This window comes from Artemia sp. Qi Xiang Cuo, chromosome 10 (genome assembly GCF_049724085.1).
Source record: "Artemia sp. Qi Xiang Cuo chromosome 10, ASM4972408v1, whole genome shotgun sequence".
Lineage (NCBI taxonomy): Eukaryota > Metazoa > Arthropoda > Branchiopoda > Anostraca > Artemiidae > Artemia > Artemia sp. Qi Xiang Cuo.
The window spans coordinates 19563731-19589869 of record NC_142803.1 but is presented as its reverse complement, the minus strand read 5'-3'; the positions used below and the strand labels follow the sequence as shown (position 1 = coordinate 19589869).

At 36.6% G+C, this 26139-nt stretch overlaps 1 protein-coding gene across 2 annotated transcripts in view; it reads right to left on the bottom strand.

Annotated features, from left to right (window-relative positions):
• LOC148947551 (NFATC2-interacting protein-like) overlaps positions 1 to 25650 on the bottom strand; it is a 40960-nt gene extending 15310 nt beyond the window's left edge. Inside the window, exons 1-4 of one of the 2 annotated variants that reach the window (XM_089096148.1) lie at positions 25546 to 25650; positions 9399 to 9705; positions 3103 to 3364; positions 1444 to 1530 (exon numbers count right to left, since the gene is read on the bottom strand). In XM_089096148.1, coding sequence (XP_088952274.1) covers positions 1444 to 1530; positions 3103 to 3364; positions 9399 to 9703 — 654 coding nt within the window. In that variant the 5' untranslated portion in view covers positions 9704 to 9705; positions 25546 to 25650. Of the gene's footprint in view, positions 1 to 1443; positions 1531 to 3102; positions 3365 to 9398; positions 9706 to 25518 lie in introns of both variants that reach the window. The other variant, XM_089096147.1, reaches the window with a different exon arrangement.
• Positions 25651 to 26139: the final 489 nt, after the last annotated feature.

Sequence of the window (26139 nt, the reverse complement as noted above, 5' to 3'; positions counted from 1 at the left end):
AAGCTTGGTGAAAATTTTTAGATATAATTGTTCAACCAAAAAAAGAAAACATTCATAAAGGAGGTATTCGAGGAATATCAGGGCTGGTTAAAACTCATCTTAATCAGAAAGCATTACACTGTAGTGAAGAGGACAGAAACAAGTGAAATATAATCTAAAGTACATGCAGTAGCAGACGAGTAAATTCAAAAGCATTTTCAGAGGAATCCAAAATTTTTGCATTTGCCATTTAATATTGGATTTTGCCTTACCTTTGGCTCTCAGAAATCTCAAAAAAAAAATCGGCCCTAGAAATATTTAGCGCCGCATCGTCATCCACTGTGCAAGTGGCGTGCCGAAGCCTTTGCTGCGGTGGCGCGCTGAAATATTTTCGGCAGCACTCCGCCAGCTTTCAGCACAACTTAGGGGACTAATTAAAGGGGCGGGATTGCCATGAAGGGTATCTCACCTAATGCGTTTCCAAAATATGACCAACTGAAAATTATTGCGTACTTCCTGATTAAAAAAGGCGGAGCATGCCTACCTTTCAGCTGAGAAGTTGGAGATGGGAAGGAAAGGGATATTGAAGGGGCCATAGGCAGGCTTTAAGATTAAAAAATTATCCTGATTGATAAATTTCCCTGGTGCACTTTCACCTGTTTGAACAAGATTTTTGCCTTTGTGCTAAAAAGCTGGTCAAGTTATTAGTGAGATTCATGGGCCACCTTAGTTGTTGCATCATATAATAAAAACCAATTAGAAAATGTTCCGTTTAATTCGCTAAAAATTTCACCCAGAAAACCCATTAGGTGACATGTTCCGTTTTACTGGCTTACAATTTCACAGAGGAAAATTCACTCCAGCTCCCGGAAACAAGGAGTCATCCTAAGATGCAAAAGCCTCCTCCCTGACGAGTCCATTTTTTACACTATTCACGTCATGTATCAGACAAGTCATGGAATATGCGTGTCCTCTTTTTGCTGGCGTTCCCACTAGCCTCATAGCTCCTCGACAAAGCGTCAGAACCGAGCAGTTCGTTCAGCAATTTCTGCAAATATGATGCCATCTGATGAGGTATCAAGACTTGTTCCAGATACAACAAAGGCTTTGCGATCAACTCCCCAAAGTATAGCTCGACAGGACTATCTTGACCCCGAAAAGACTACTTGAAGACAAATTTCGCTCGACGATCCGTCACCATGTGGAATGACCTCCCAGCAGGGGTAATCCCGGAAAATCCTTCTCTTGAGCCATTCAAGAGGAGGTATAATGAACACCTCATAAGCAATTAGCATGGTAATTACTAGGACTAGCGGCATATCATCACTTGTGACAAAACTGTGTCACAATAAAATTTTGCGATATGCATCAGAGTTTGTTTTTCACCTTCCTCTGAGAATTTCTATCACACAAAAAACATATTTCCAATGACATCAGCAAATCTTCTTAGAAATAATATCTTACCTTTAGCATTTTAATTCTTAATATGTCATATTTCCAGCGTACTTTAATCGTCAATTCTTCTTCATCATTTAAAGAGTTCACAGAATCCTAAAAGAATAAAATTTCACTAAACTAAAGCATCACTTACAGTTTAACGGCCACCCTAAGAATTAAAAAACTTTTTTGAGGGGGTGGGGGATACAAAAACAAGATAAAAAAAATTCACAAGACACTTCCTAATCGGCACCACAAACCTTATAACAAAACAATTTGAACAAATGTTGCATTCCATTTATACTCCGAGAGTTCTTATTTCTTAGTCCATTTATTAATTTACTCGGTTAATTATTAATTTATGCGGTTAAGGTTAGTAGCTAGTTCCGCATTGAATCAGGAGCTAGGCAGGGTTATGTTCTATACCAATTTATGGGCTTTCTCCAAAGGAAAATGGTAAAGACTACAAGAAGGCATAGAATCAAATAGGAAGGTAAGACTCTTCTAGACTTAAATTTTACTGATGATTATATTGCCCTAGATAAAATTGGTAGTAAAATGAATGAATTTTCGGAGGTTTTGAGATTCCTCAGCGTAAGAACAGGTTTGAAAATTAATTTTAAGAGGACTAAGTTACTTAGACTAGGAGTAAATGAAGTGAAGAGGGGATGGTGCGTAAAGAGAAGATTGATCAAGTAGATAGCTTCACTTATTTGGGCAGCATTATTAGTAAAGATGGTGAATGCAGTGAAGATCTCAAGAGATATAATAGCCAAGGATTTTGAACCAAGAATAGAATATTGGAAGCTACAGTGGTAAACCTGATTCGTATTAAATCAGGAGTTAAGCAAGGTTATGTTCTTTCCCCATTTATATGGATCATTTTGATGGAGTTACGGCGGCTGGCGTCTAACCCCTGGAAAACACGCCTGGGACCCCCCCCCCACAAAAAAAACATCTCCGTGGAAAATACCCCCCAATCTGTGTGGAGGGCCGGCGGAAGACCATTAAATCGGATTATGCTACTGCCATCTATTTTTAATTACCCCAAAATATGCAGAGATTCATAGAAGAACACCACAGAGCATACACCCAGAGTAAAAGAAGACCTTACTGAATGGCCCAGTAGCTGCTTGTAGCAATTCCCTTGTGAAAGTACCTTTATTACCAGTTCTGGGGAATAAACTTTCCCATTTTACATCTGAAAAGTTCCAACAAGATTTTAAAACTCTTCACGAAGCCAAGGGGCGTGGGTGGGTGATCATAATTCTAGTCTGTGAGTCCACCAAAAAAATATACGAAAATTCTTGCCTAAACAAAATATAGATAAACACACATACACAATCAAAATCAAACCACCCCTAGCCTTCCAAAAATCCGTGATCCATCTTTAATGGAATTTTCAAAGGCCCTGAAACATTTTTTTTTCCAATCTAAGCTCCAGCTACTTTATGTATTCTCAATGTATAACGTATTACAAATTCCTTCCGCGAAAAAAGATCCACTCGAAATAGTCACTTTTTAAACCACTAAATAAAGGAGCGAGATAAGCCTTTCGGTTTCATAAATAACGATAAAAAGGGGGATGTCTTGCTCTCGCCCCTTCCATACGAAAGATAACCTTACGAGGGAAGACAAATAGCAATATCTTTTTTAATTACAACTTTATACTATTTCCTTACTTACATCGAGTTCATTGTTTGATCTATGGCCCAGAACCTGTTCAGCCGATGCTATTGTAGTTGCAAATCGTGCCCTATCCTCCGTCATCCTCTTAACAGGCTGATATGTACCTCTGTTTGATTTCTCTCTTCCTTGACTTATTCTAGCACCCTGAGATTTTTGAGACCGTAAATTTCTTCTTGATTTTACTGACTGATGACCATTCGTGATATCTTCATCTTGATCTACTTCAATGACTTCAATTTCGTCAGTTAAAGACAAATCACTGAAAAGAAAAATCTTACTGAATTAATCGGAAAACAAAGTAATAACAACAGTAACAACGTCAGCAATAACAACAAAATCAACTAAAACGACAGTTCTAATTAAAACATTAATTAGAATGAAGACCATGTCATTATTTGACAAAAAAAAAGTCGTGAAATGTTAGAAATAAAACTGCTTTATTTATTCAATGTAAAAAATTAAATTTATTGTTTACCTTAAGGTAACCTTACGGTATAGCAGTTACCTTAAGTTTACCTTACCATTGCTTACCTAAGCAGTTACATTAAGGTAAGCAGCTCCTAGGCCAAAGGCCAAGGAAAATGAACCAAAAAACTACGTAATATCGATAAAATAGCCACAGTTTGGTTAGATCATGATTAGATGATTAGTAAGATCTTAGCTGAAACAGAATAGCCGTGGCCAGCAAAAAAAAAAAAAAAAAAAAAAAAAAAAAAAAAAAAAAAAGGTTTAACATTCAGGTTTAACATTTAAAGATAACAACTATCTTTTATTTACAAAATACCCAACTGGGTACAATGCATATAATCAAGTTTTGTACATTATAATGCTCAAAATTTCTTATGGACCGAGTGTCTGTGTTAAGGTATTCTGACGGCTGTAAATCGATAAGATTTTTGTTGTTGCATTTGACTTGCAAGTTTTTTTTACATTAGCTCGCAATTTTGTAGTAGAGACATGTAATATTGCGTCTAAATGTATGTCCAATAACCGACAACAGTGTTTTTGTTTTCGATAATTCAGAATTGAAAAAGTTTACTCACAAATATATGTACTACCAGTTTAGTAATTAATTGCAATTAATTGCTGAGCAATTTAGTAATTAATTGCTCAGGAAACCTTTTTAATTCCTTGTAGTTTTCAGAAGGCAAACTTCCATAGAAACCCTCCAAGTTGGGTTTTTTCTTAAAAGTTATTTCAAGTGTGGTATCACTTTGCAAATCTATCACCTTTATTTGTAAATCAATTGGAAAATTACTGATATCCACTGTGAAGGGCTTTTAAAAAATATCCATCTTACATGAGATCTTTGTGAAATCAGGAACCCAGGTTTTTAAACTCAGTTTGAAGTTGTATTAATCCACTTTTTATTTTAGTATTTTGCCAAACAAAATTTATACAAGCTTCTTCTACTGCTTTCTTGCAATTTGGAATATAATCGATGTAAATATATATATATATATATATATATATATATATATATATATATATATATATATATATATATATATATATATATATATATATATATATATATATATATATATATATATATATAAATATATATATATCCTTGAAATGATGAATATGTTTCAAAAATAGATCTTGACTAATCCAACTGGATAATGAGACTCCACCTGCTGAGTTTGCTGGAGCGCCAGTTTGCATGTGAGGCTGAACATTTTTCCTTGGGAATATAAATTAAGGTGGTAAATACTGACTGCTTGCAGAAATAGTCCCGACCATGGTCACAAGGATACCTCTCTCGGATGATGTTGCCTTGCACCATATCACTTGACCACTCTCCCTAAAAACTTTAGGAGGAACGTGAACTGTGGTCACAGAATTTTCGTCATATTTGTATATGTCACTTGCATTAAAATGAAGCTTTTCTAGAACTGACTTCGGGTTTGAGAAGAACTGTTCAATGTTGACTCTGTTAAAGCTCGTTGCATAACCCAAGCTTGTGGGTTCAGGCTCGAGTAGTAACAGCTGTGGTCTTTGAGCTTGAAAGCCTACCAGCCAGTCTGTCCCTGTCTTTTTGGCATTGCTCCAGTTCTGAGAATTGTTGTTGCTATAGCAAAGTAGTTGACGCAGTCAAAGTCATATGCACTGGCAATTGTAGTTACAATTAGTTAGGGTCGCGGTTGCAATCAGTCACATTCACAAATATTTGCAGTTGCAAGTAGTCACGAATTCAAACAGTTAAAAGCAGTCACAGTTTGAAAGAGTCACAATAGTATTAGTAGTAATTGTATAAGTAGCGGTTGTAGCAGCCGTCAAAGGTTCAATTTATTGCTTTCAGCTGTTTTTCAAAAATTGTTCATATGCCCTTTTGACAACCTGCATGCACAGAGTACATATTGAGCTTGTTCAATCTACTTTGCAATATCCCTTGATAGTTTTGCCTTAATATCCTTAGCCATTCCATACATATTGCAGATAGACCATTTCAACATTCATACTTAGTTATAAATACCCCTCAATAGATCCCTAAGTTTCAACTTAATATCTTTATCCGTTCCTAAGATACCATAATATGCTCTGAAAGTTCCAACGTACCCACTTTTTTCCTGGGATATTGCCCATACACCCTTTTGACAATCTGGATATGTATTGTATCATTTGATTTAGTTTTACTCCCCCTCTAGTTTCCCTGAAAGCGGACACTCAATGCCTATTCTGTTCCTGAGGTATTGTACCTATGCTCCTTTGGCAACCTGGATGTACTTAAACCTTTTTGAAAAACAAATTACCCTTGACTTGTTAGATGGGTTTCATCTGGTATATGCTGGGAAATGTCCCAGTGTGTACCGTGTTTTCCTGTCCCACTATATACCAGATGACACCCATCTGCAGAATCAAGTGTTATTGTTTTCTTCTGAATGTTTTGCCACAAGAAGGCCACATAACATGACCAGATAATTTGGCTTTCATTTGGTACCCCAACTCTAAATTTTACTGAAATAAAAAGGAATAAACAAAGAAAATCAAAAAAAAAAAAATTTGGGTGTATTTCCCCAACTTTGAGATAGGTTTGCTCAAAAGCAAAAATTGTAACATACCAAAAAAATTGGTCTGGACTGGATAGTTGAAAATCACACTAACTATGCTAGATGAGGCTTACAGATTTTTTCGAGAACTCTATATTGCAGAATGCTAGATGGCACCCCCTTTCACTTCGTTGTGTATTGATATGGTAAGTAATATGGTCCGTCAGATGCGTTGCAGCGAGGGTCTTGCGGGCCGCACCAATACGCCTCGTGGGCCGCATGCGCCCCGCGGTCCACGTGTTGCCGAACCATGATTTAGAGGAAGGGGTCAAAAAATTGTGCCCCGGTTTATGTTATGTTTGCGTTATCCTACTTAATCTATTCTATAATGACTGACAATACTGTTTAAGCAAGATTTACTTCTTTTGAGCCTGAACTTAAGTCATGGTGTGTGCTTGTTTAAGTATGAAAATTCAGCCAGACGTATTTTTCAACACCAATACGAGTGGAGAAACGCAATGTATTAAGCGCAAATGATAAATGGAGTATAAAAAGGGCTTCCTGATTTGTATAATTTTGTTTACTAGATAAAGAACTAAACTCCAGAAGTGGATCCTTTACTGCAGCTTGTTGCAGCCAGAAACCAAATTAACAGAAACTGTCTGGACATGCAAATCGAACTAGGCCTGCATTGGAGCGCTGCTTTGTGAAATCGTTCCTCATACCGTGAAGTTTGTATCCAGTATGTCCAAGTCCTTAGGAATTGACGAAAATTTGCGTTATTCCTACTTAATCTGTTTGGATTTTTCTTGACACTTAGTTATCCAGCTAATATTTCTTCATCGGTATTCCATTGGTATTTTTAGGCTAAATTTTGCTTTTGGAAGAGTTTTGACGTCATAATCATTAAATACTGGTTCACAACACTGCTTAAACAGGATATGCTTCTTTTGAGCCTAGGGCCTTGCTATGCGCTTGCTTAAGTATGGACAGTTAGCAAGACATACATGTGAATTCACATGTATGTCTTGCTAAACGTCCATATATATATATATATATATATATATATATATATATATATATATATATATATATATATATATATATATATATATATATATATATATATATATATATATATATATATATATATATATATATATGTATATATATATATTTACATCGATTATATTCCAAATTGCAAGAAAGCAGTAGAAGAAGCTTGTATAAATTTTGTTTGGCAAAATACTAAAATAAAAAGTGGATTAATACAACTTCAAACTGAGTTTAAAAACCTGGGTTCCTGATTTCACAAAGATCTCATGTAAGATGGATATTTTTTAAAAGCCCTTCACAGTGGATATCAGTAATTTTCCAATTGATTTACAAATAAAGGTGATAGATTTGCAAAGTGATACCACACTTGAAATAACTTTTAAGAAAAAACCCAACTTGGAGGGTTTCTATGGAAGTTTGCCTTCTGAAAACTACAAGGAATTAAAAAGGTTTCCTGAGCAATTAATTACTAAATTGCTCAGCAATTAATTGCAATTAATTACTAAACTGGTAGTACATAAATTTGTGAGTAAACTTTTTCAATTCTGAATTATCGAAAACAAAAACACTGTTGTCGGTTATTGGACATACATTTAGACGCAATATTACATGTCTCTACTACAAAATTGCGAGCTAATGTAAAAAAAACTTGCAAGTCAAATGCAACAACAAAAATCTTATCGATTGTATAAACGACAATAAATGTAGTAAAACTGTACATGAAGCGTCTTATTTTCAAACCTAAAATATTTGTAAATAAATATTGTAGATGTACTCTACTTATTATAGTATACCTACAATACTAGACTACAGTGTAATGACATGTGACCTAAGTGCGGCCTGTGTAATATCCCAATATAAACTTGTGGCCCTTTTACAACAAACGGTTGTCGACCCAAGCTCTAACCCGAAAATTTCAAGTCCCCTTAACCCCCCTACCCTCCAAAAAAACTCACAAATTTCAAATCGATACCCTAACTGTGAGACAAACGAGGAGCTACTTTACGAACTAAGTTTTAAATTTATCACTTTTTAATAAAAAATACTGACGGTATGCAGCCTCTTCAAACTGAAAGCAATACTTACTTGCCTTAAGGCATTAAAACATATACTTTCTCTGGTTATCAAAACCAACAAATGGAGGTTAAAAATTCACCAGAGCAATTTGCAATCCAGGGAGCAAGATCCCGTCATTGTTTTCAAAGCAGGGATTGGCTAGGCCCATTATACGATTTCTTTGAGATTGAGATAAATGTACTATATTCATATTAACCTCAAGACGAGATTAACCTTGGTGTTCCACAAGGTCTTTATACACATCTAAAATTATTCCTTGTTAAAAAAGTCTTACATGAGAAAAGGATTACTTAAACAAATCTCATAACATATCTTTATTAGATAAAAAGCAAGCTCTGGATCCTTTAAAAGAAAGTAATTTTGAATTTTGAAACTCCTCCCACTGTGAGGCAGACCTATGTACACTAATGTGTACAAATATGTATTTATACTGAACCAAATAGTTAAACTGTAAGTAAGAAGCAGTCCTTGTCAATAGTAACCAAAAATCTATGGCTCAAAACTGCATATTAAGGCCTAAATATTCCTTCGTTAGGAGCTCTTTAAATCACGAGGGGGGGGGACTCATGCGGCACCCTTCAGTTATTTGGAACAAATGTGTAATTTTGGTGAGCAGAGGACAGCTCTTTACTTATTGCTAAAGTTTGACAACAGAGGTTTACTGACTTCCTTCCAAGAGATATGTTGAAGGAGAATACTTATTCCATGAGTGAGTACCATTGTTAAAGCACTGAAATTGTCCTATATACAATATACCCGAAATCCCTGTTGTTTTCACCAGAGTTTTAATATGTTATATATATTGCTTATACTTTCAGTGAAGTATATGTTAAACTTTAGAATAAAAAAAATGGAGAGTTCAGGAAGGCAACACTTACCATCGTCTAAACTATAAAGTGTAACTCCTGCTTGTTTTTAAGCTTTCACAATTACGGTAACTTTTTTCATTAGAGTTGGACATTTATTTGAAACAACTTGACCACCCTCTATTTGCTTAAGCCCTTAAAATTTGTGTATTTTCAAAATTCCAACTAAAGTACTTTTTCCATTTATAAAAAAGAAACAAACATCAAGAACTAGCACCATTTTAGACTTCAATAGCAACAGAAATATTTTCTTGCGCTTTTCCCTCCTTATTTCATAATGCTGAAAAATGTATTAGGTTACCTTCTATTCCTTGGACAGCTATACAAGGTCTGTATTTCATCTTTGGAATGCTCTTCCATGCTACTTTCTACAGGGGAACTCTCTACTTTCTTCTTTTTGCTTGATACATTTTTATATTTTCCTCTTTTGTTTCTTTTCTTCCTGTCTGTAGTTTGGCTTAAAATTTCATCTTCACTCAAATTAGACAGTTCCAATACTTCACTGACGAGTTGAAAATTATTGTCAATTTCCTCATGTCTTTTCAATATTGCCTGGTGCTCTTTATTAGTTCTTTGGTACAAATCATCATCAGAATCTGAATACATTCCTATTTGAAAAAAAAATGAAATACTATATTAACAGTTTAAAAAAAAATTGTAGTCCAGTAAAATTAGGCTCCCATGGGAATGAGTGATAATTAGCCGGAAACTCATACACACCTCCAAATACATGCGTGCGCAACACTTGTTCCAAAAGTTGGCTCAAAAGCCTCATGAAATTTGATAAGTTATTTCAGCACAAAGATCACAAAAACTCCAAGAAGCCCCAAACTTAAATTAGACTAAGCACTCTACACACTCTTTATCTGGGCCTGGCTTTCTTCCATAAAAAAAAGCAACAACAAAAAAACACGTATGACAAAGGGATTAGTTGCAGCCTAACAGACTTTAAACTGTGTCTATTACCGACTTAAAAATAATTAAAGGATGACTTAGAAGACTATGGATGAAGATGAATGCAGCAAAGTGAATTACAGAAGCCAATGGCAACAATATCACCACCGTATTTTGTAATTCGTAGCTTTGTTGTCTTTTGTAAATCACTGAGCTCTTATCACATAAGAGCAATAAAGATGAACATGACCTGCACACTACCAAAGTAAAGAGCAACAGTAATAAAATTGGCAAGGTTGAAAAGGTTTTAGTTAACAAGCAATCCTTTTGACACTGATGCATTAATTGGACTGCTTGACAAATGGTACCCACTCATGGTTCAAGCATCCATAAGCAGTGATGCTTGAGTTGGTTGTTAGGCAACTGGAACCCTTGTGAATGGCCTGCACTGAAAGGTTAAACAGTCAAAGCACTATGAAACAAGTACTTTACCCTCAAAACATAATTGTTCAAGAGCAAACTTAAAAGAAAGCCCTTGAGTGCATATCATGTGAGTGGCAGAGACAAAGTTAGTATGGTAAGGATCAACAATGTCTAATTTCATCTTCATTCAGAAGCAAGGTGTATATTTCTTACAGTTTCCACAGAAGCAATGAAAAGCGCAGTGCTACAGGTCAATGGATTAGGAGACAGAATAGTTAAAATGAGAAAACCGAAAACTAGGTTGACACCTGCAGCTCATAATTACTTAGTTTCCAGGAACTACAGACGCCTAGGGGCACTACTGTTCCCCTAGTAAAATTATCAAACAGTTTGTGGTAATAAACTGTAAGTAAGGAGCAACCTGGCACAATAGTAACCAAAACTCTAAAAAACGGAATGTTGATACCAATATATATTTATCAAAAGAATTGGATTTTTATGCTGATTCCAAATCTGTAAGTTTCATTAAGTTTAGTCTTACCCATCAAGGGTTACAAGCCAGAGAAAATTTGCCTGATTTTTGAAAAAATGGGAAAACGCCCCCAAAATGTCATAGAATCCTAATGATAATCATACCATTAAATTCAGCATATCAGAGGACCCTGCTGTATAGGTTTCAAGCTCCTATATACAAAAATGTGGAAATTTGTATTTTTTGCCATAAGAAAGATCAGGGATGCATGCTTATCTTTTTTCAGGAGTGATCATATCAACCCAATGGTCCTAGAATATCGGGAGAGATCTCATTCGAACGGATATTAAAAGTTCTAGTGCCCTTTTGAAGTGACCAAAAAATTGGATGGCAATTAGGCCCTCTCCCATGACCCTTTTTATCTCAAAATTGTCCAATCAAAATTTTGAGATATTCATTTTGTTCAGCATAGATAAAAGGTCGAAAAACTATGACTTTGGAGATATCATGACCCCCCCCCCCAATCTTTGGTGATAGGTCTTTAAGTTATAAAATTTGCCTATTGTTTACGAATAGTATTTGCTATTGGGAAGTATGCATATACTTTTGGGTGAGAGGTGGGATTTTCCACATGGGCAATTTGTTGTAGGGAGGGAAGTCTTCAGGGGGTGAATTTTTCAGGTGAAATTTTATTCTGATGAAATTTTGCCAGAATTCTTATATGAGATTCTTCTTATGTCTTGCTTTCTCTTTGTCAATTCAATTTTACGTGTGGAGATGTTAAGGGTAAGTTCCCGGGGTAAATTTTAACCAGGATTCAATTGTCTAGAGCAGTAGTTCTCAAACTTATTTAGACACTGTACCCCTTTTTACCCACAAAACATTTTAGGTACCCCTTCTCAGTTACCAATAGGCCTACTAAGTAAACTACAGCTAAAATATTAATAAAATTACCAGTCTTAGAGTTAAAGGGTTAGTCCTATTTTTTTGTTGGCTTGCTGTGTAACCCCTAAAAATTTTTGCGTACCCCCAAGGAGTATGCATACCACAATTTGAAAACCACTGGTCTAAAGAATAAATCAGTCAGGAGGAGGGATTTTTCCATGAAGGTGTAGCCAGATTACCTAGCATTATTTAAAAAACAATAAAAAATTAAATAAAAAAAACAAGTCTTCTCAACTGAAAGTAAGGAGCAAAATTAAAACTTAAAACAAACAGAAATTATTACATATAGGCTATGTATGTATGTATGTATGTATAAGTTTATTGCCCATCATAAATGTAAAATACAACAGCTGATTGAGCATAAAGAAAGAAAATGGAAAGAAACAAATAAATTCTGACAAATACAAACAGAACCAAAACAAAGAGGAACAGACAAGAAAAAAAATATTACAAATAAGGGCAATTATATGTAAGAACAAACATATTATCAACGACGGACAATTTCAGAGGTGCTTTCACCAATAATCCGCCTCTGATATCTCTCATTTCTTTTCTGCACCGCGGACACTGGACTTGCAACTCCATACCGCGAGGATAGTGAGCTGTTATTAGTCCAGAGAGGCAGCCTTAGAAAATATTTTGCATACTTGTAGAAACACTTCCGTATATCCCTAATATCTGAAGCAGTAAGAAGAGACCAAAATGCTGCAAGGGCAAGTAGATGCGGAATAGCAAATGCATTATAAACGCTAGCTAAGATACGGCGGTTAAATTTAAACTTTAAACGCAACTAGTAAACCATACGCATTCCTAGCATTTCTAGCAAAAAATCTTTCAAAAGTCGACACGTGGCGCGAAGATTTGACCCAATCGGTACACCAAGATACGTCAGTGTATCTTGTGCTTTAATAACATGTTCACCTAACTGAACATTTGTCGGGCAATCTGAACGGCGATTGAACACCAGGAACTCAGTCTTGCTCTCATTAAATCGAAGACCAATACGTTTATACTCCCTACCGAGAATTCCAAAATTTTCCTCAATTCCAAAGGCTGTTCTACAAATATCAAGGATGTCATCCGCATAGTTAGCTAGTGAAACAGCAATACCTTTAAATATACATGTGGTTAGAACGTTCTGTTGTGGCACAATGACAGTATTATTAAACAGGGGGGGGGAAGTAACAGCACCCTGTCAAATACCCTTTTTTACTTGAATTGAAGGAGTAAGTTCCACTATACCAGGTGAGATGGTAACCTTAACTCTGGCATTTAGCTTTTTATACATATCACGTAGGCATATAGATTTGATGACAGAAATATTAACTCCACGCTTATAAGCCGTCAATAAGATATGTGGAAGTACACCCGTGTCGAAAGCTCTAGATACATCTAACCCAGCAAAATATAATACCTCATTATTTTCATAGACATGTACAAGTAAATTAGAAGTCAAATGGCGAGAATAGGTATGGCCTACTCCTTTCTTGAAGCCAAACTGCTTATCCGGTGTATATGACTTATCTGACATCTCGTTCTTAATTAGTAATAAAAAACTTTGCATAAAACTAGTAATACCATGATTGGCCTAAAAAAGACGAACATTGGTCCTTGGACTTTCCCATTTTTATTACTGGGGTTATTACTTCAGTATTGAACAGATCAGGAACTATACCACAACAGAATATCATCTGAAAGAGAAAGGATCAGATGTTCAATCAGGAGAGGGGACCCACATCTTAGATGCTGTGCACAGAGGCCATCAACACCACGAGAAGTTTTCGTTTGTAGCTTAGAAATGCACTCAGTAGCCGCAGATCGAATACCAATAAAACTGATCTCATCAGTTGATTGGCGTAAGCAACCATCAAGCTCCCTTTCATATTGGTTTGACAATGATGGATCAGGCTCAGAAAATTCACTTTTAAAGTAAACATCCACTGGTCACTGGTAATTTTGAAAGCATTATAGGCTTTTGAATTATCTCTTTTGAGCAGTTTCCATACGAAATTAGGTTCACTTGTGGCTTTACGTGATAGTTCCGAAACTGATTTAGCCTGGTGTTGCCTAAGTACTTTCGCACAATGTCGCTTTCTTTTCAGACGAATTTCATTTACTAAACCTTGCCGTGGTATACCACAGTCCTTCCAGACATGAAACCAGAATTTCGATTTAGGACAAGAATCAACGAGGTCAGGGTTACCTGACCAATCATGCTTCTCAGTTCCAGGACGTACTCTTCGTATGGGTAAACTAGCACGCTCAGCAGCGTGTAGAGCGTGAACGATCTCTGCACAGTAAACATTCAACAATATTTGCTTCTCTGCAAAGGTTAATAGTTTTTTTTGGAGAGTAGATGAAACGGCACTTTGACCTTTTTCAAAATAGAGTCACTGTCAGCCCGGAACATAAACATATCTGCACGAGCCCAGTCAGTAGTTTCATCCCATTTAGTATCATTGTCTGGACTTGGATCACTCGTTGCAAAAAGTTGAACAAGGAATATATTACTAATAGGCATATGGTCTGAGGTTTGGAAAATAGAAATAAGTGAGGATCCTAAGTCTGGTCTTATATTCGGGGAACACATGAAAAAGTCCAGAGAAGAGGTACTGCCAGAGTTATGGATATATGTGAAACATTGGGTATTCTCGACCGCCAAGAGCTGAGGGCACATACTATTCAGAATATTTGCACGACCGCTACTGTCATCAGAAAGGTTACAGTATATATCACGAGCAAGGATTACTGCTAGGTTTTGCACTTGACAATCAGACACGAGGGAGCTGAATAGGTGACAGGCTTGATCAAATTGTTTTTCTGATGTAGCATTATGGTAATCGGTGGGTAAAAACACTGAGACCATCACATAATTCTGAATTTTGACTGCCGTAAAATAGTCACTGTCGCGAAAGTGTTCGGGCATGAGGACGTTTCTAGCAAGAATAGCAGTACCTCCACTCGGCCGACCAGCCCCGTAGTGTCTAGCGGCACGACTTATTACGACAGTAGAAGCAGTCTTGCTCAACAAACATAGACTGTCGGCAGTGAGAAGGTGCTCTTGTAGGCAGAGAACGTCATTCGTGTCACATAGATTTTTGATTACGGGTGATTTCACTGAGACGCCTCCATTAATATTCCAAAATATAACAGGTAGATTTGTGCTCATTTTAGGGCTACCATAAATTTCTGTGTAACAGAACATTTGTAGCTGTAACAAGGATGGTCAGCTTGGCTGCTCAATGCACACTTCATTTTATTTTGACTGAGAGTTTCTAACTTGTTCGAATTCCCTGTCTACAAACAGCGTGAACAGCGAGTAAGAGCTTTACAGTGCTGGGAAATATGTCCATAAGCTTGGCAGCTGTAGCAGCGAGGAGGGAGAGGGAGAAACTTATCAATGCGGATTCGCTCGTACTCGATTAGCACTGACGAGGAAATGGCTACTAATAAGTCTTCTCGACGAGAGAACCGAAGCTTGTAGGATCTAGTTTTGCCGATACGGGAGACTTCGGTACAGTTAGTTATCAAGTTCTGCAGCTGACCGTCAGAAACGAAACGGGCAATTCCATAATACACTGGAACTTCTATCTGTAGGCTTAGCGATTTGTCCTTATATTTAATAGCAACAGCTACAGCAGTAGCTTCATTTTTATCACTTACGACGAGGCGCCAAGTATCTTTTCCCGGTCTAAGCTCAGTTATCGCCGACATCCAGTCACCACACAAGTTATCAATAACAGTTTTGCGGTCCTCGGGGTCATTCAGCGTTTTAGGTGGATTCTTTAATATAACGGCACAAGAGGATTTGCATGATTGTGTGGGGGCTTGAGACAAAGAAGGCAGCGGGATGCACTTCGACAGGACGTAATTATCGAATTTGACACATAGTTCGTTAACTTTACGAGTAAGTGTAGCACCTGATTCCCCTGCGATAACTGGTACTTCGTCAGGCTCGTACAGCACGAAATGGGGTAGAGGTATTTACTTTTCATCACACTTTTCAAAAATTTAAAGCATGTCCAGACAGTTATCAGCGGCTTTCTGTCGGTCACTTGGGGGATTCATGCAGTTTGCATAATTCCACAATATTTTCTTTGCTTCCATTTCCAAATCAGTGCTAAAAAAAAGTCTGCACCAGTTTTCGCAATATTGGCGTGAACAATCCCCACAGCCCAGACACGGTATAAAAAGTTCAAGATTGGAGACCATACAAGCTGCTGGCTCAGCATTATATGTAGCAAACAAACATACAGCAGGTATCTCACTTAGTCAAAAAGAAGGTTGAATAGCCGCACAGGGATCACCGGGAGCAAGGGAAGCGTGGAGACCTGCTCACCTGTCCCCTGCAATTTAAGGCTAATTAAAACCGGCAGGTACCAATACGGCGCTTCCGACAGGTTGTCTCCCCTCTTCTGCTTGGTCCCAGGCGATCCACGCGGTACTGTTGACACATACCTTAAGAAAAGTTTGGAATTTGCTCTAAATTGACTGAATTCTAGTAATTTGGCTAATCACAGCGGTCAAAATAACCAAACAAAAGATAAGCCAATTATAAATAAAACTCTTCAAATAAGAGTCCACTGGGAAATCACTCATAATGTAAAACAGGGTTTTATCCAAAAAAAGAGTTCTTTATACCACACGCTCTAGATCAAGACTGATATGAGATATGAGGGGGGTTGCTCCTCCTAAACACCTTGCTCTTTAAATTAGGGTTTGAATTCTGTCCCAATTCAAAACCCTAGGCTACTCACCATAGTAAATATACTAACAGACAACAGTAGAACCTATTCTAAATGCTGTCAAATCTTGGACACAGGATCTTAAAGCAAGAAGAAGCATCCAGGTCACAAACACACTTAATCTCAGACAAATGCTTTGAAGCAGAACTATTGTATTTAAGCAGGGTAGGTTGAAGGGGCAACTGTTGTTTAAATTTAAATGCTTTTCACAATGATGTCCAGAATTTCCAACATATTGATTGACACTGATGGAGCCTGATCTTGGATGACTATTTAAAGCTTTAGTCTAATATTGGAAAAGACTGTCTAATCTTGGATGCAGGATTTAAATATTAGAACAAAAGTATTCAAATCTCAGACAGACTTAATCTTTGACAGATTTAATTCAAGATAGGTGCTGTAAATCAGAATAAATGTAATTAAATAGAGCTAGAGCAAAGAGGTAACTTTTGTTTCAATATAAATGTTGAAAAATGAAGATTGTAGTCAGCCTCCTGCTGCAAAATATATTAACTAGAATGATTGTGCATATCAGAGACAACGCTATAGCGTTGCTTCTAAGTAAAGGTCATACGGCTCTAATGTTTTATCATTTATTTATTAATTTTTTTCTCCAGAGGCACTTCATATGGAAGGGGTCATAGTAGAAACTTCAAAAGGGGCTCATTCGATTGGAAATCGAGAGTTCTAGTCCCCTTTTTAAGAGTCAAAAGTGATTGGAAGGCAACTAACATCCCTTCCACGCCCACCAATTCCCCAAACACATCCAATCAAAATTTTCAGATGGCAATTTTGTTCAGCGTAGTTGATTTCCCAATAGAAATTATGTTTTTGATGAGGACACTCCCCCACAGCCCTCAGTGCTGTGGTTGTAAGGGTTGTAAGTTATGTCCTGGGGGCATATAAGGTTTTTATAGAAAGCTTTGTTGTAGAAACTTCAAAAAAGGCTCATTCGATTGCAAATTCAAAGGGCTAGTGCCCTTTTTAATAGTCAAAAGTGATTGGAGGGCAACTCACCTCCCTCTCATGCCCACCTTTTCCCCAAACACATCCAATCAAAATTTTGAGATAGCCATTTTGTTTAACATAGTTGAAAATTCAGGAAATTAGGTCTTTGAGGATAACAACCCCCCCCCCCACAGCCCTCAGGGCAAGGGTTGTAAGTTATGCCCTGGGGGCATATAAGGTTTTTATAGAAAGTGTTGTTGTAGAAACTTCAGAAAGGGCTCATTCGATTTAAATGGCTAGTTCCCTTTTGGAAATTTATATGGTTAGTTACCTTTTTAGTAGTCGAAAGCGATTGGAAGGCAACTAACACCCCTTCCACGCCCACCATTTCCCCAAATATATCCAATCAAAATTTTTATATAGCCGTTTTGTTCAACGTAGTTGAAAGTTCTGGAAATTATATGTTTGAGCAGGACACAGTCTTCATTGCAAGGGTTATAAGTCATGCCCTGGGGGCATATAAGATTCTTATGGAAGGAATGCTTGTATAAACTTCAGAGAGGGTTCATTTGATTGGAAATTGAAAGTTTTAGTTCACTTTTTAAGCGTCAAAAGATATCAGAGGGTAACCAGCACCCCCCCCCCCCAAACCCCCTCTTCCCAAATGAATCAGATAAAAATTTTGAGATATCTATTCTGTTAAAAATAGTTCAAAGATCATATAAAAAAAATTCCGGTGTCAAAACAACCCCCCAAAGCCCAGAGGCAGACGTTGTAAGTTATGCCCAGGGGGCATATATGGGTCTTATGGAAGGAATGCTCTTATTAACTTCAAAGAGGGCTCATTTGCTTTGAAATTTAAAGTTCTAGTTCACTTTTTATGATTCAAAAGAGATCGGAGGGCACCTAGCCCCCCCCTTCCAAGCCCTTTTTCTTCTCAATCCAATAAGAACTTTGAGATAGCCATTTTTTTAATAGTTCAAAGACCATGTAACAAAAACCCCGGGGAAGACACAGCCCCCCAGGGCCCAAGGGCAGACGTTGTAAGTTATGCCTGGGGGAATATATGGTTCTTATGGAAGGGATGCTCGTAAAAACTTCAGAGAGGGCTAATTTGATTGGAAATTGAACGTTCTAGTTCAGTTTTTGAGAGTCAAAAGAGATTGGAAGACAACTAGCCCCCCCCCCCACGCCCCTTTTTCCCAAAATAAATCCAATAAAATTTTGAGATAGCCATTAAGTTAAAAAATGTTCAAAAGTCAGATAAAAAAAAGTCAGGTGACAGCACAACCCCCCAGGGCCCGGGGGCAGGCGTTATAAGTTATGCCCTGGGGCATATATGGTTCTTATTAAAGGAATACTCGTATAAACTTCAGAGATGGCTCATTTGACTGGAAACTTAAAGTTCGAGTTCACTTTTTAACAGTCAAAGGAGATCCGAGGGCAAGTGCCCCCCCCCGCGCGTCTTTTTGCAAACCCAACTGATGAAAATTTTGAGATATACATTTTGTTAAAAAAAAAAATATTTCAAAGGTCAGATAACAAAAACTCCGGTGTCAATACAGCTCCCCAGGGGCCAGGAGAAGGCGTTCAAGTTATGCCGTAAGGGCATGCATAGTTCTTATGAAAGGGATGCTTTTATAAACTTCATAGAAGGCTTATTTGATTGGAAATTGAAAGTTCTAATTCACTTTTTAAGAGTCAAAGAGATTTAAGGGCAACTAGCCCTCCCCCCTCATTCCCTTTTTTCCCCAAACCCATCTGCTACAAAATTTGAGATAGCCAGTTTTTTAAAAATTGTTCAAAAATTAGATATTGTTCAAAAACTCTGGTTCCAACACAAACCCCCAGGGCCCAGGGGGTAGGCGTTGTAAGTGTTGTCCTGGGGCGTGTATGGTTCTCATGAAAGGGATGCTCGTATAAACTTCAGAGAGGGCTCATTTGATTGGAAATTGAAAGTTCTGGTTCACTTTTTAAGAGTCAAAAGATATCTGAGGGTAACTAGCCCTGTCCCCCCACACACACACCCTTGTTTCCCCAAGCCTATCCGATAAAATTTAAAAATAGCCATTTAATTAAAAATAATTCAAAGGTCAGATAATAAAAATTCCTGTGTCAATGCAACCCCCCCCCCCCCCCATGGCCCAGAGGCAGGCATTGTAAGTAATGCTCTGGGGGAATATACTCGTTTTTATGGAAGGGATGCTTGTATAAACTTTGAAGAGGGTTCATTAGATTGGAAAGTTCTCGTTCACTTTTTATGAGTTAAAAGAGAGATTGGAGGGCAACTAGCCCTCCCCCCCACGCCCTAAATGCATCAGATACAAATTTTGAGATAGACATTTTGTTAAAAATAGTTCAAAGTTCAGATTAAAAAAACTCCGGTGTCAACAAACCCCCCAGGGCCCGAGGGTTGGCATTGTGAATTATGCCCTGGGGGCATATATGGCTGTTATGGAAGGGATGCTTGTATAAACTTCATAGAGGGCTCATTTGATTGGAAATTGAAAGTTGTAATTCACTTTTTAGAAGTAAAATGTCATCAGAGGGCAGCTTGCCTCCCCCCAAACTCCATTAATTTTTTTCCCAGAGGCACTTCATATAGAAGGAGTTGTTGTATAAACTTCAAAGGGGGCTCATTTAAAATGGGGCAAACTTTTTTCACTTTGATATTGTTACTATGATACCAGTTGTGATATTTTGATGAACATGTGATCTTTTTTTAAGTGTGATTTTGAAAAAATGAATTTTTAAAAACTTGAAGCTTTTTGAAATAAAAAACGAACAAAAATTAATAAAAAAAAAACTTTACGAAAAATAAGTTTTCAAAGAAAATTAAAGGTTCAAACATAAGCTCATTAGATACAAATACCTTTTAAAATTCAAACTCAAAACGACCAGAAATTACTATTAAAGAATAAATGAAACCCAAAACAAACAGATATTAAATAAACAATCATAGGAAAAATTATACAACAAGTAATAATATAAACGAATAAATAGATCTTAAAGCGAGTAATGCTTAGATTGAATATGGAAATTAAGCTTAAAAGGAAAAAAAATATTTTGCTATTGAAGTATAAATGAAACTAAAAACGAACAGAAATTAAATAAACAATCAATGCAAACAAACATACAATATATATTAATGCAAATTAATAAATAAATCTTAAAACAAGTGAAACTTAAATTGAATATGCAAATCAAGCTTGAAACAAAAAAAAAATCACTACAAACAAGAGTTTGGGTATCACCTCCTTCTCTCACTGTAAAAAGCTAAAACCTACTGCGTCATTGGAGCTTTACTGAAAACTATATGCGTCTTGAACAGTCTTGGAAAGTGTAAACAACATCATATTGAATATTTGATATATAATGATATTAGTTGTTGAAAGATTCATCAGTTCAATAATTTATTTCACTCTAATTTTATTTTTATTTTCAATACTGAAAGAACTGGAAAATAAAATAATTGTAATATAATTCGTTTTCAGTGAAGCGCCAATGATGCAGTAGGCTTTTGGTTTTTATTTACAGTTAAGAGCGCAGTATCCAAATTCTTGTTTGTAGTGAAACTATATTTGTCTTGAACAATTTTAGAAAGAACCTGATATTGTAGCAGGGCTACAATATCAGGGTTGGTCCTTATAATTAAATGTCTAAGCTCAAGTACGTTTAAATATCCTAATCCTCTTGTATTTAGTTGTAGAATCTTCATTTAGTTTCTGTTTTGTGTGATCTGTATCTTGTTTTTCCTTGGTCTAGGCACAAAATCTTCATGGTCTGCCCTTGTTTTTCTGACACTTCTTTTAGGTTCTTCTTGGTCAGCTTCTAATTCTGACTCTTCTTTCCCTCTTAGTTGTTGTATCATGTTTTTTAGTAAGTCTCTACTTTCAGGGTTGCTATGCTTCTTGTGCATAATTATTGAACATAAAGATATGACCAGCTTTGTTAGCTTGTCGCCTGCTTCAGGTAATCTTTTTGTTTCTTCTGCCTTTTGGTTGCATGAGTTTGCCCCTCATACACAACAATGTTATTTGGAGCAGATTTCTCCACTATCCCACTGGCAGTCACTTGGCTATATGATAAAGTGATATTTGTGCGTAACTTATTAGAATTTCCTTTGTAAAGGGTACATTCTTTGTTCTTTGCAGCATGTTCCTTTAGACAATTTGAGCATCTTTTCTTGGGAGCTGCCTTATTTCTTTCAGGGCAATTTTTAAAGTTATGTTTTTCTGAGCAAATCAGGCAGGTTTCTACTTCCCAGCAATTTGCAGCAACATGGCCAAATTTTTGGCATTTAAAACATTGCCTTGGGTTAGGGACATATTGTTTAACATACATAAGGGCTCCCCAAACTGACATTTTTTCAGGGAAGCTAATCTCATTTTTAAAGTAAATTAAAATCATATACATCATATCAGAGTTTTTTTCATTGAGGACTTTAGCATCTTCAACATTTGGTTGGCTTTTTATCTCCTCTAGCATCTCAATTGTACTTGCAAGTGCTCTTGGAAGGAAGCATAGTCCTCTTCTTTTAAGAGGGAGCCTTGGGGATCTGACTTAGCTCTCTTTTCAAAAGCTAATTCCGTACCATTTGCCTTTAATTCCTTCAGATCTATAATCTTTGCAGCTATTTTATCATCTTTTTGTATGATCTCAACTGCTCTACTATGGGTCAGAAGAGGTCTTATATAACCAAAATATCTACTTACATGTTGGCATATAAGTCTCCCTACAAAACCTATACAATTCCTAGTGAGTGGGCCCCTATCTGAACTCATCAACTTGCACCATGCCAAAATTGAACATTCTGGAGATGTCATGTCAAAAATCAACCCAAATCAACAAGTCAACCCAAATAAAAAACCCTTCCCAAATACAAAAGGGAAAATTTGCCAGGTCACTCTATAATGCAAACAAAATACACAAAGCAAGGCTAAATCAAATGGGAGCACTAATCACGCTAGAAAATAAAGCAACAGACATCCACCAGAAAACAAATTAAAAACAAAGACTAAACACCACAGAAGGCTATTACAAGCCTAAGGAAAATTTATGAGGATAAACAGCTATATATAAGACCTAAATGGGCTATTAACCACAGTGGGTATCACAATAAGATCCTGGTCTAGGCCTACTTGGATTTCTGGTACAATAGGCTACATCAACAATTTCAAATTATTTATCTCAAAACTAGTCTAGCCTACTAAAAGCATTAGACACACCTAGATGATAAAGCAGAAAAACAATCACTGTAAAGAATTTATACCACAGACACCAAGCACTATTAAGGCTGTAATACAAGCCTAAAAGTAATTTAGGAGGAACTCACTGAGCCCTGGTGCAGTATGAAACACAAAGGGTATCACAGTAGAAACCTAGTTGGATCTGGAAGATTCCTGATGCTTTACATCTGCTATTTATTTGTTTTGCCTCTGTAGGTCTGATAGAATAATAAATATTTAATAATTAGCCCTTTGTTCAGTCATCTTCTTTTCTTCTATAATCCTAATTAATATATTTTGCAGCAGGAGAACCTTTATCATCACTTCTTTCCCTGTTTTTCTTAGAAATTCCTGAATACCTTAGAACATGTGTGTTAACAGAGTTTACACCCACACCCCCCTAATGTGCAAATATATACTGATAATTGAATTTTGAATCAAAATATAACCTTAATTTGCACATTAGAGGAGTGGGGGGGGGGGTATATAGCCTACTCTGTCAATATATAGGTTCTAAGAAATTCATAGAATTACATATATTTACTGGGATTATTTTGCATATTATGATGTAATAATTGTTTTCTTAACGTGTTTCCTTATATGGTTGACTGCTCATACATCTACACCAATTTCATTTATGAAAGAAATCTTTAATTAGGATACTGTGTGAAATCAGACATTGACTGAGCATTGGAAGCCTAACCATAGGCTAGCTAAACAAGCTAGCTAAACAAGGAAAATCCTAATTTCACCAAGTAATTCATTTTCAAAAGTAGTTTCCATGTAGCACCAACCTTTTTGTTTTCAGACCAGTACTCTTAAAGTACTATTTAGTAGCAACAAGGGTCAACCAATAATTTGTTTCTTTTCATAGCCTAGTAAATCTATGAATGGTTCACAGTTTCAGCCTATCATGAGGCCTGGATTTGGTAATTTTTTTATTCATATTATTGACTTATGAATAAAGTAAACATACCACTTGATGCTTTTTTATGCTCTTTCCAAATATAATAATCATTTTTGTTAGAAATGAATTTTACCTCCAACCCCTACATAAACCAATTCAGGGTATATATTTGCACATTAGGGGGTGGGGGTAAATTTTATTTCTTATGTAAATGAGGGGTAAGAATAAACTCCCCTTATGTGCAAATTTATACCCTGAATTGGTATATATAGGTGTGGGGGTAAAATCCATTTCTGACAAAAATGATCATTATATTTGGAAAGAGTATAAAAAAGGCATTGAATAGTATGTTTACTTTATTCATAAGTCAATAATAGATAGATAGATCATGTATTTCCAAAGCCAATATGAATACCAATAAAATTACCCTGAATTTTATACAATGTTGGGTAAAATTAGGCTATACTTTAGCTACTTTTGGTTATGTGCACTGGGTTGAGAATTCTTTGTCCCAAGGGGTACGGGTTTGATCCCTGGCATGGCCAGTTATTTGGGTTTGGGACGTGGGTCAGTGGTTGACCCAGCTCTAAATGGGTACCCGGAGAAATATGGGGAAGGTAAGCAGGAAGGGTGTGCAAAGCACAGGATGGCTGGCCCCCAGCCCCTGATTGCACTTCCTGGCTGAGGGCCATGAAACAGAGATCAGCACCACCAGTTTGGACCTTAAGGGTCTAGTGCTGTCATACTTACTTGCTTACTTTTGATTATCTTGGAAAGGGTTAAGTTTGGAAAATGAAACTTGCAGGGATGGGTCTACAGGCTAATGCAGCCTATGTCCTGGGAAGGTATTTTGAAGTGCATATCTCCATGCCTTCTCTCTCTAGAGGGTCCTGAAATTTGCCTACATGACAGTTTTCATATCTTTAAAACCTTATAAATTGGGATTGGGCAAAGTTGTGAAGCTGAAAACAATTTTGTTGTACTTCATTTGTGGAAGATCTTTTATAACACAAAAATTTTTAAAGGTCAAGACCCTCTAGAGGGGGAAGGAGTGGAGGTAGGTACTTCAAGATACCTTCCCAGAACATACTTTAGCATGTAGACCCATCCCTGAAAGATTCATTTTCATAATCTAACCCATTTCCAAGATAGCCAAAACTAGCTAAAGTATAATTTTACCCAATGTTGTTATAGATATTGGTAAAATTCTGCTTTAGCTACTTCTGGCTATCTTGGAAAGGAGTTTGGTTAGGAAAATGAAATTTTCAGGGATAGATCTAAGGCTAAAGTATGTCCCGGGAAGGTATTTTGAAGTATCTACCTCCACTCCTTCTCCCTCTAGAGGGTCCTGACCTTTGATGACCTTTAAAAATCCGTGTGTTATAAAAGTGAAACCTTGTAAAATAGATCTTCTGCTTAAAATGAAGTCCAACAAAATTGTTTTCAGCTTCACAACATTGCTCAATCCTGATTTATAAAGTTTTAAAGATATGCAAATACATTTCCGAAATTTTGAAAATTAACATTGATATGGCTTAAACTACTACTCAAATAACAGGAATTGCATTTTCGGCACTAAAGCCAGAGAAAAAAAATCTTATAGCCTAACAGAAAATTAAGGTTAAATTTTGTTTTGTCAAAATTTCAATAGGTATAGACCTGTCATGTAGGCAAATTTCAGGATCCTCTAGAGGGAGAAGGAGAGAAGTACTTCAAAATACCTTCCCAGGACACATTTTAGCCTGTAGACCCATCCCTGAAAGTTTCGATTTCCTAACCTCACCCCTTTCCAATATAGGTAAAAGTAACTAAAGTAGAATTTTACCTAGATATTCAAACTTATACAAGAATTGAATTACCTGAATGAGATGGGAAATTTGTCTAACCTTCTATGTTTTTTGAACAGCCTAGACCATTCAGAAATATGCATGAAATTTGAAAGTATGATTTACAAGTGCCATCTGCAGAATCAGTTTTTATAATCGCTGCTGCTTAACCCTTGTTTGCAACTATTCTAAGGTTTTGCAATTGCTTTCTGTTTGAATTTGCATGGTGATGCAGAACACCATCGTCGGAACATTCTCTATAGGAGGACAATTACAGGAGAGCGTAAGATCCAGATCTATGGACAACGGCCTCTGCAAAGGAATATATCAACCCTTTCGGGGTACCTCCAAGACCAAGACTGGGAATCTTGCGGTTAATTCTATTCCTACTTGAGGAGTGGCAAACATCAAGGAAATTATAGCTTATAGCTATAAATTATAGCTTGTTGTTTAGTAAACAACACATTCGTTTAAGTCTGTACATTCCCAAGGGATTCTGATTAATGGATATTTCTTTTGTGCTTATTCTGTTTTGGTGGGCGTTTTCAGGCTTATAAACCTTTTCTTCGCTAATTTATCTGTAATGGGTTGCCTACCCGTAATAGCATAATATTTGTAGGTATGTATAAATAATTAGTCAGATGTGACTCGCGA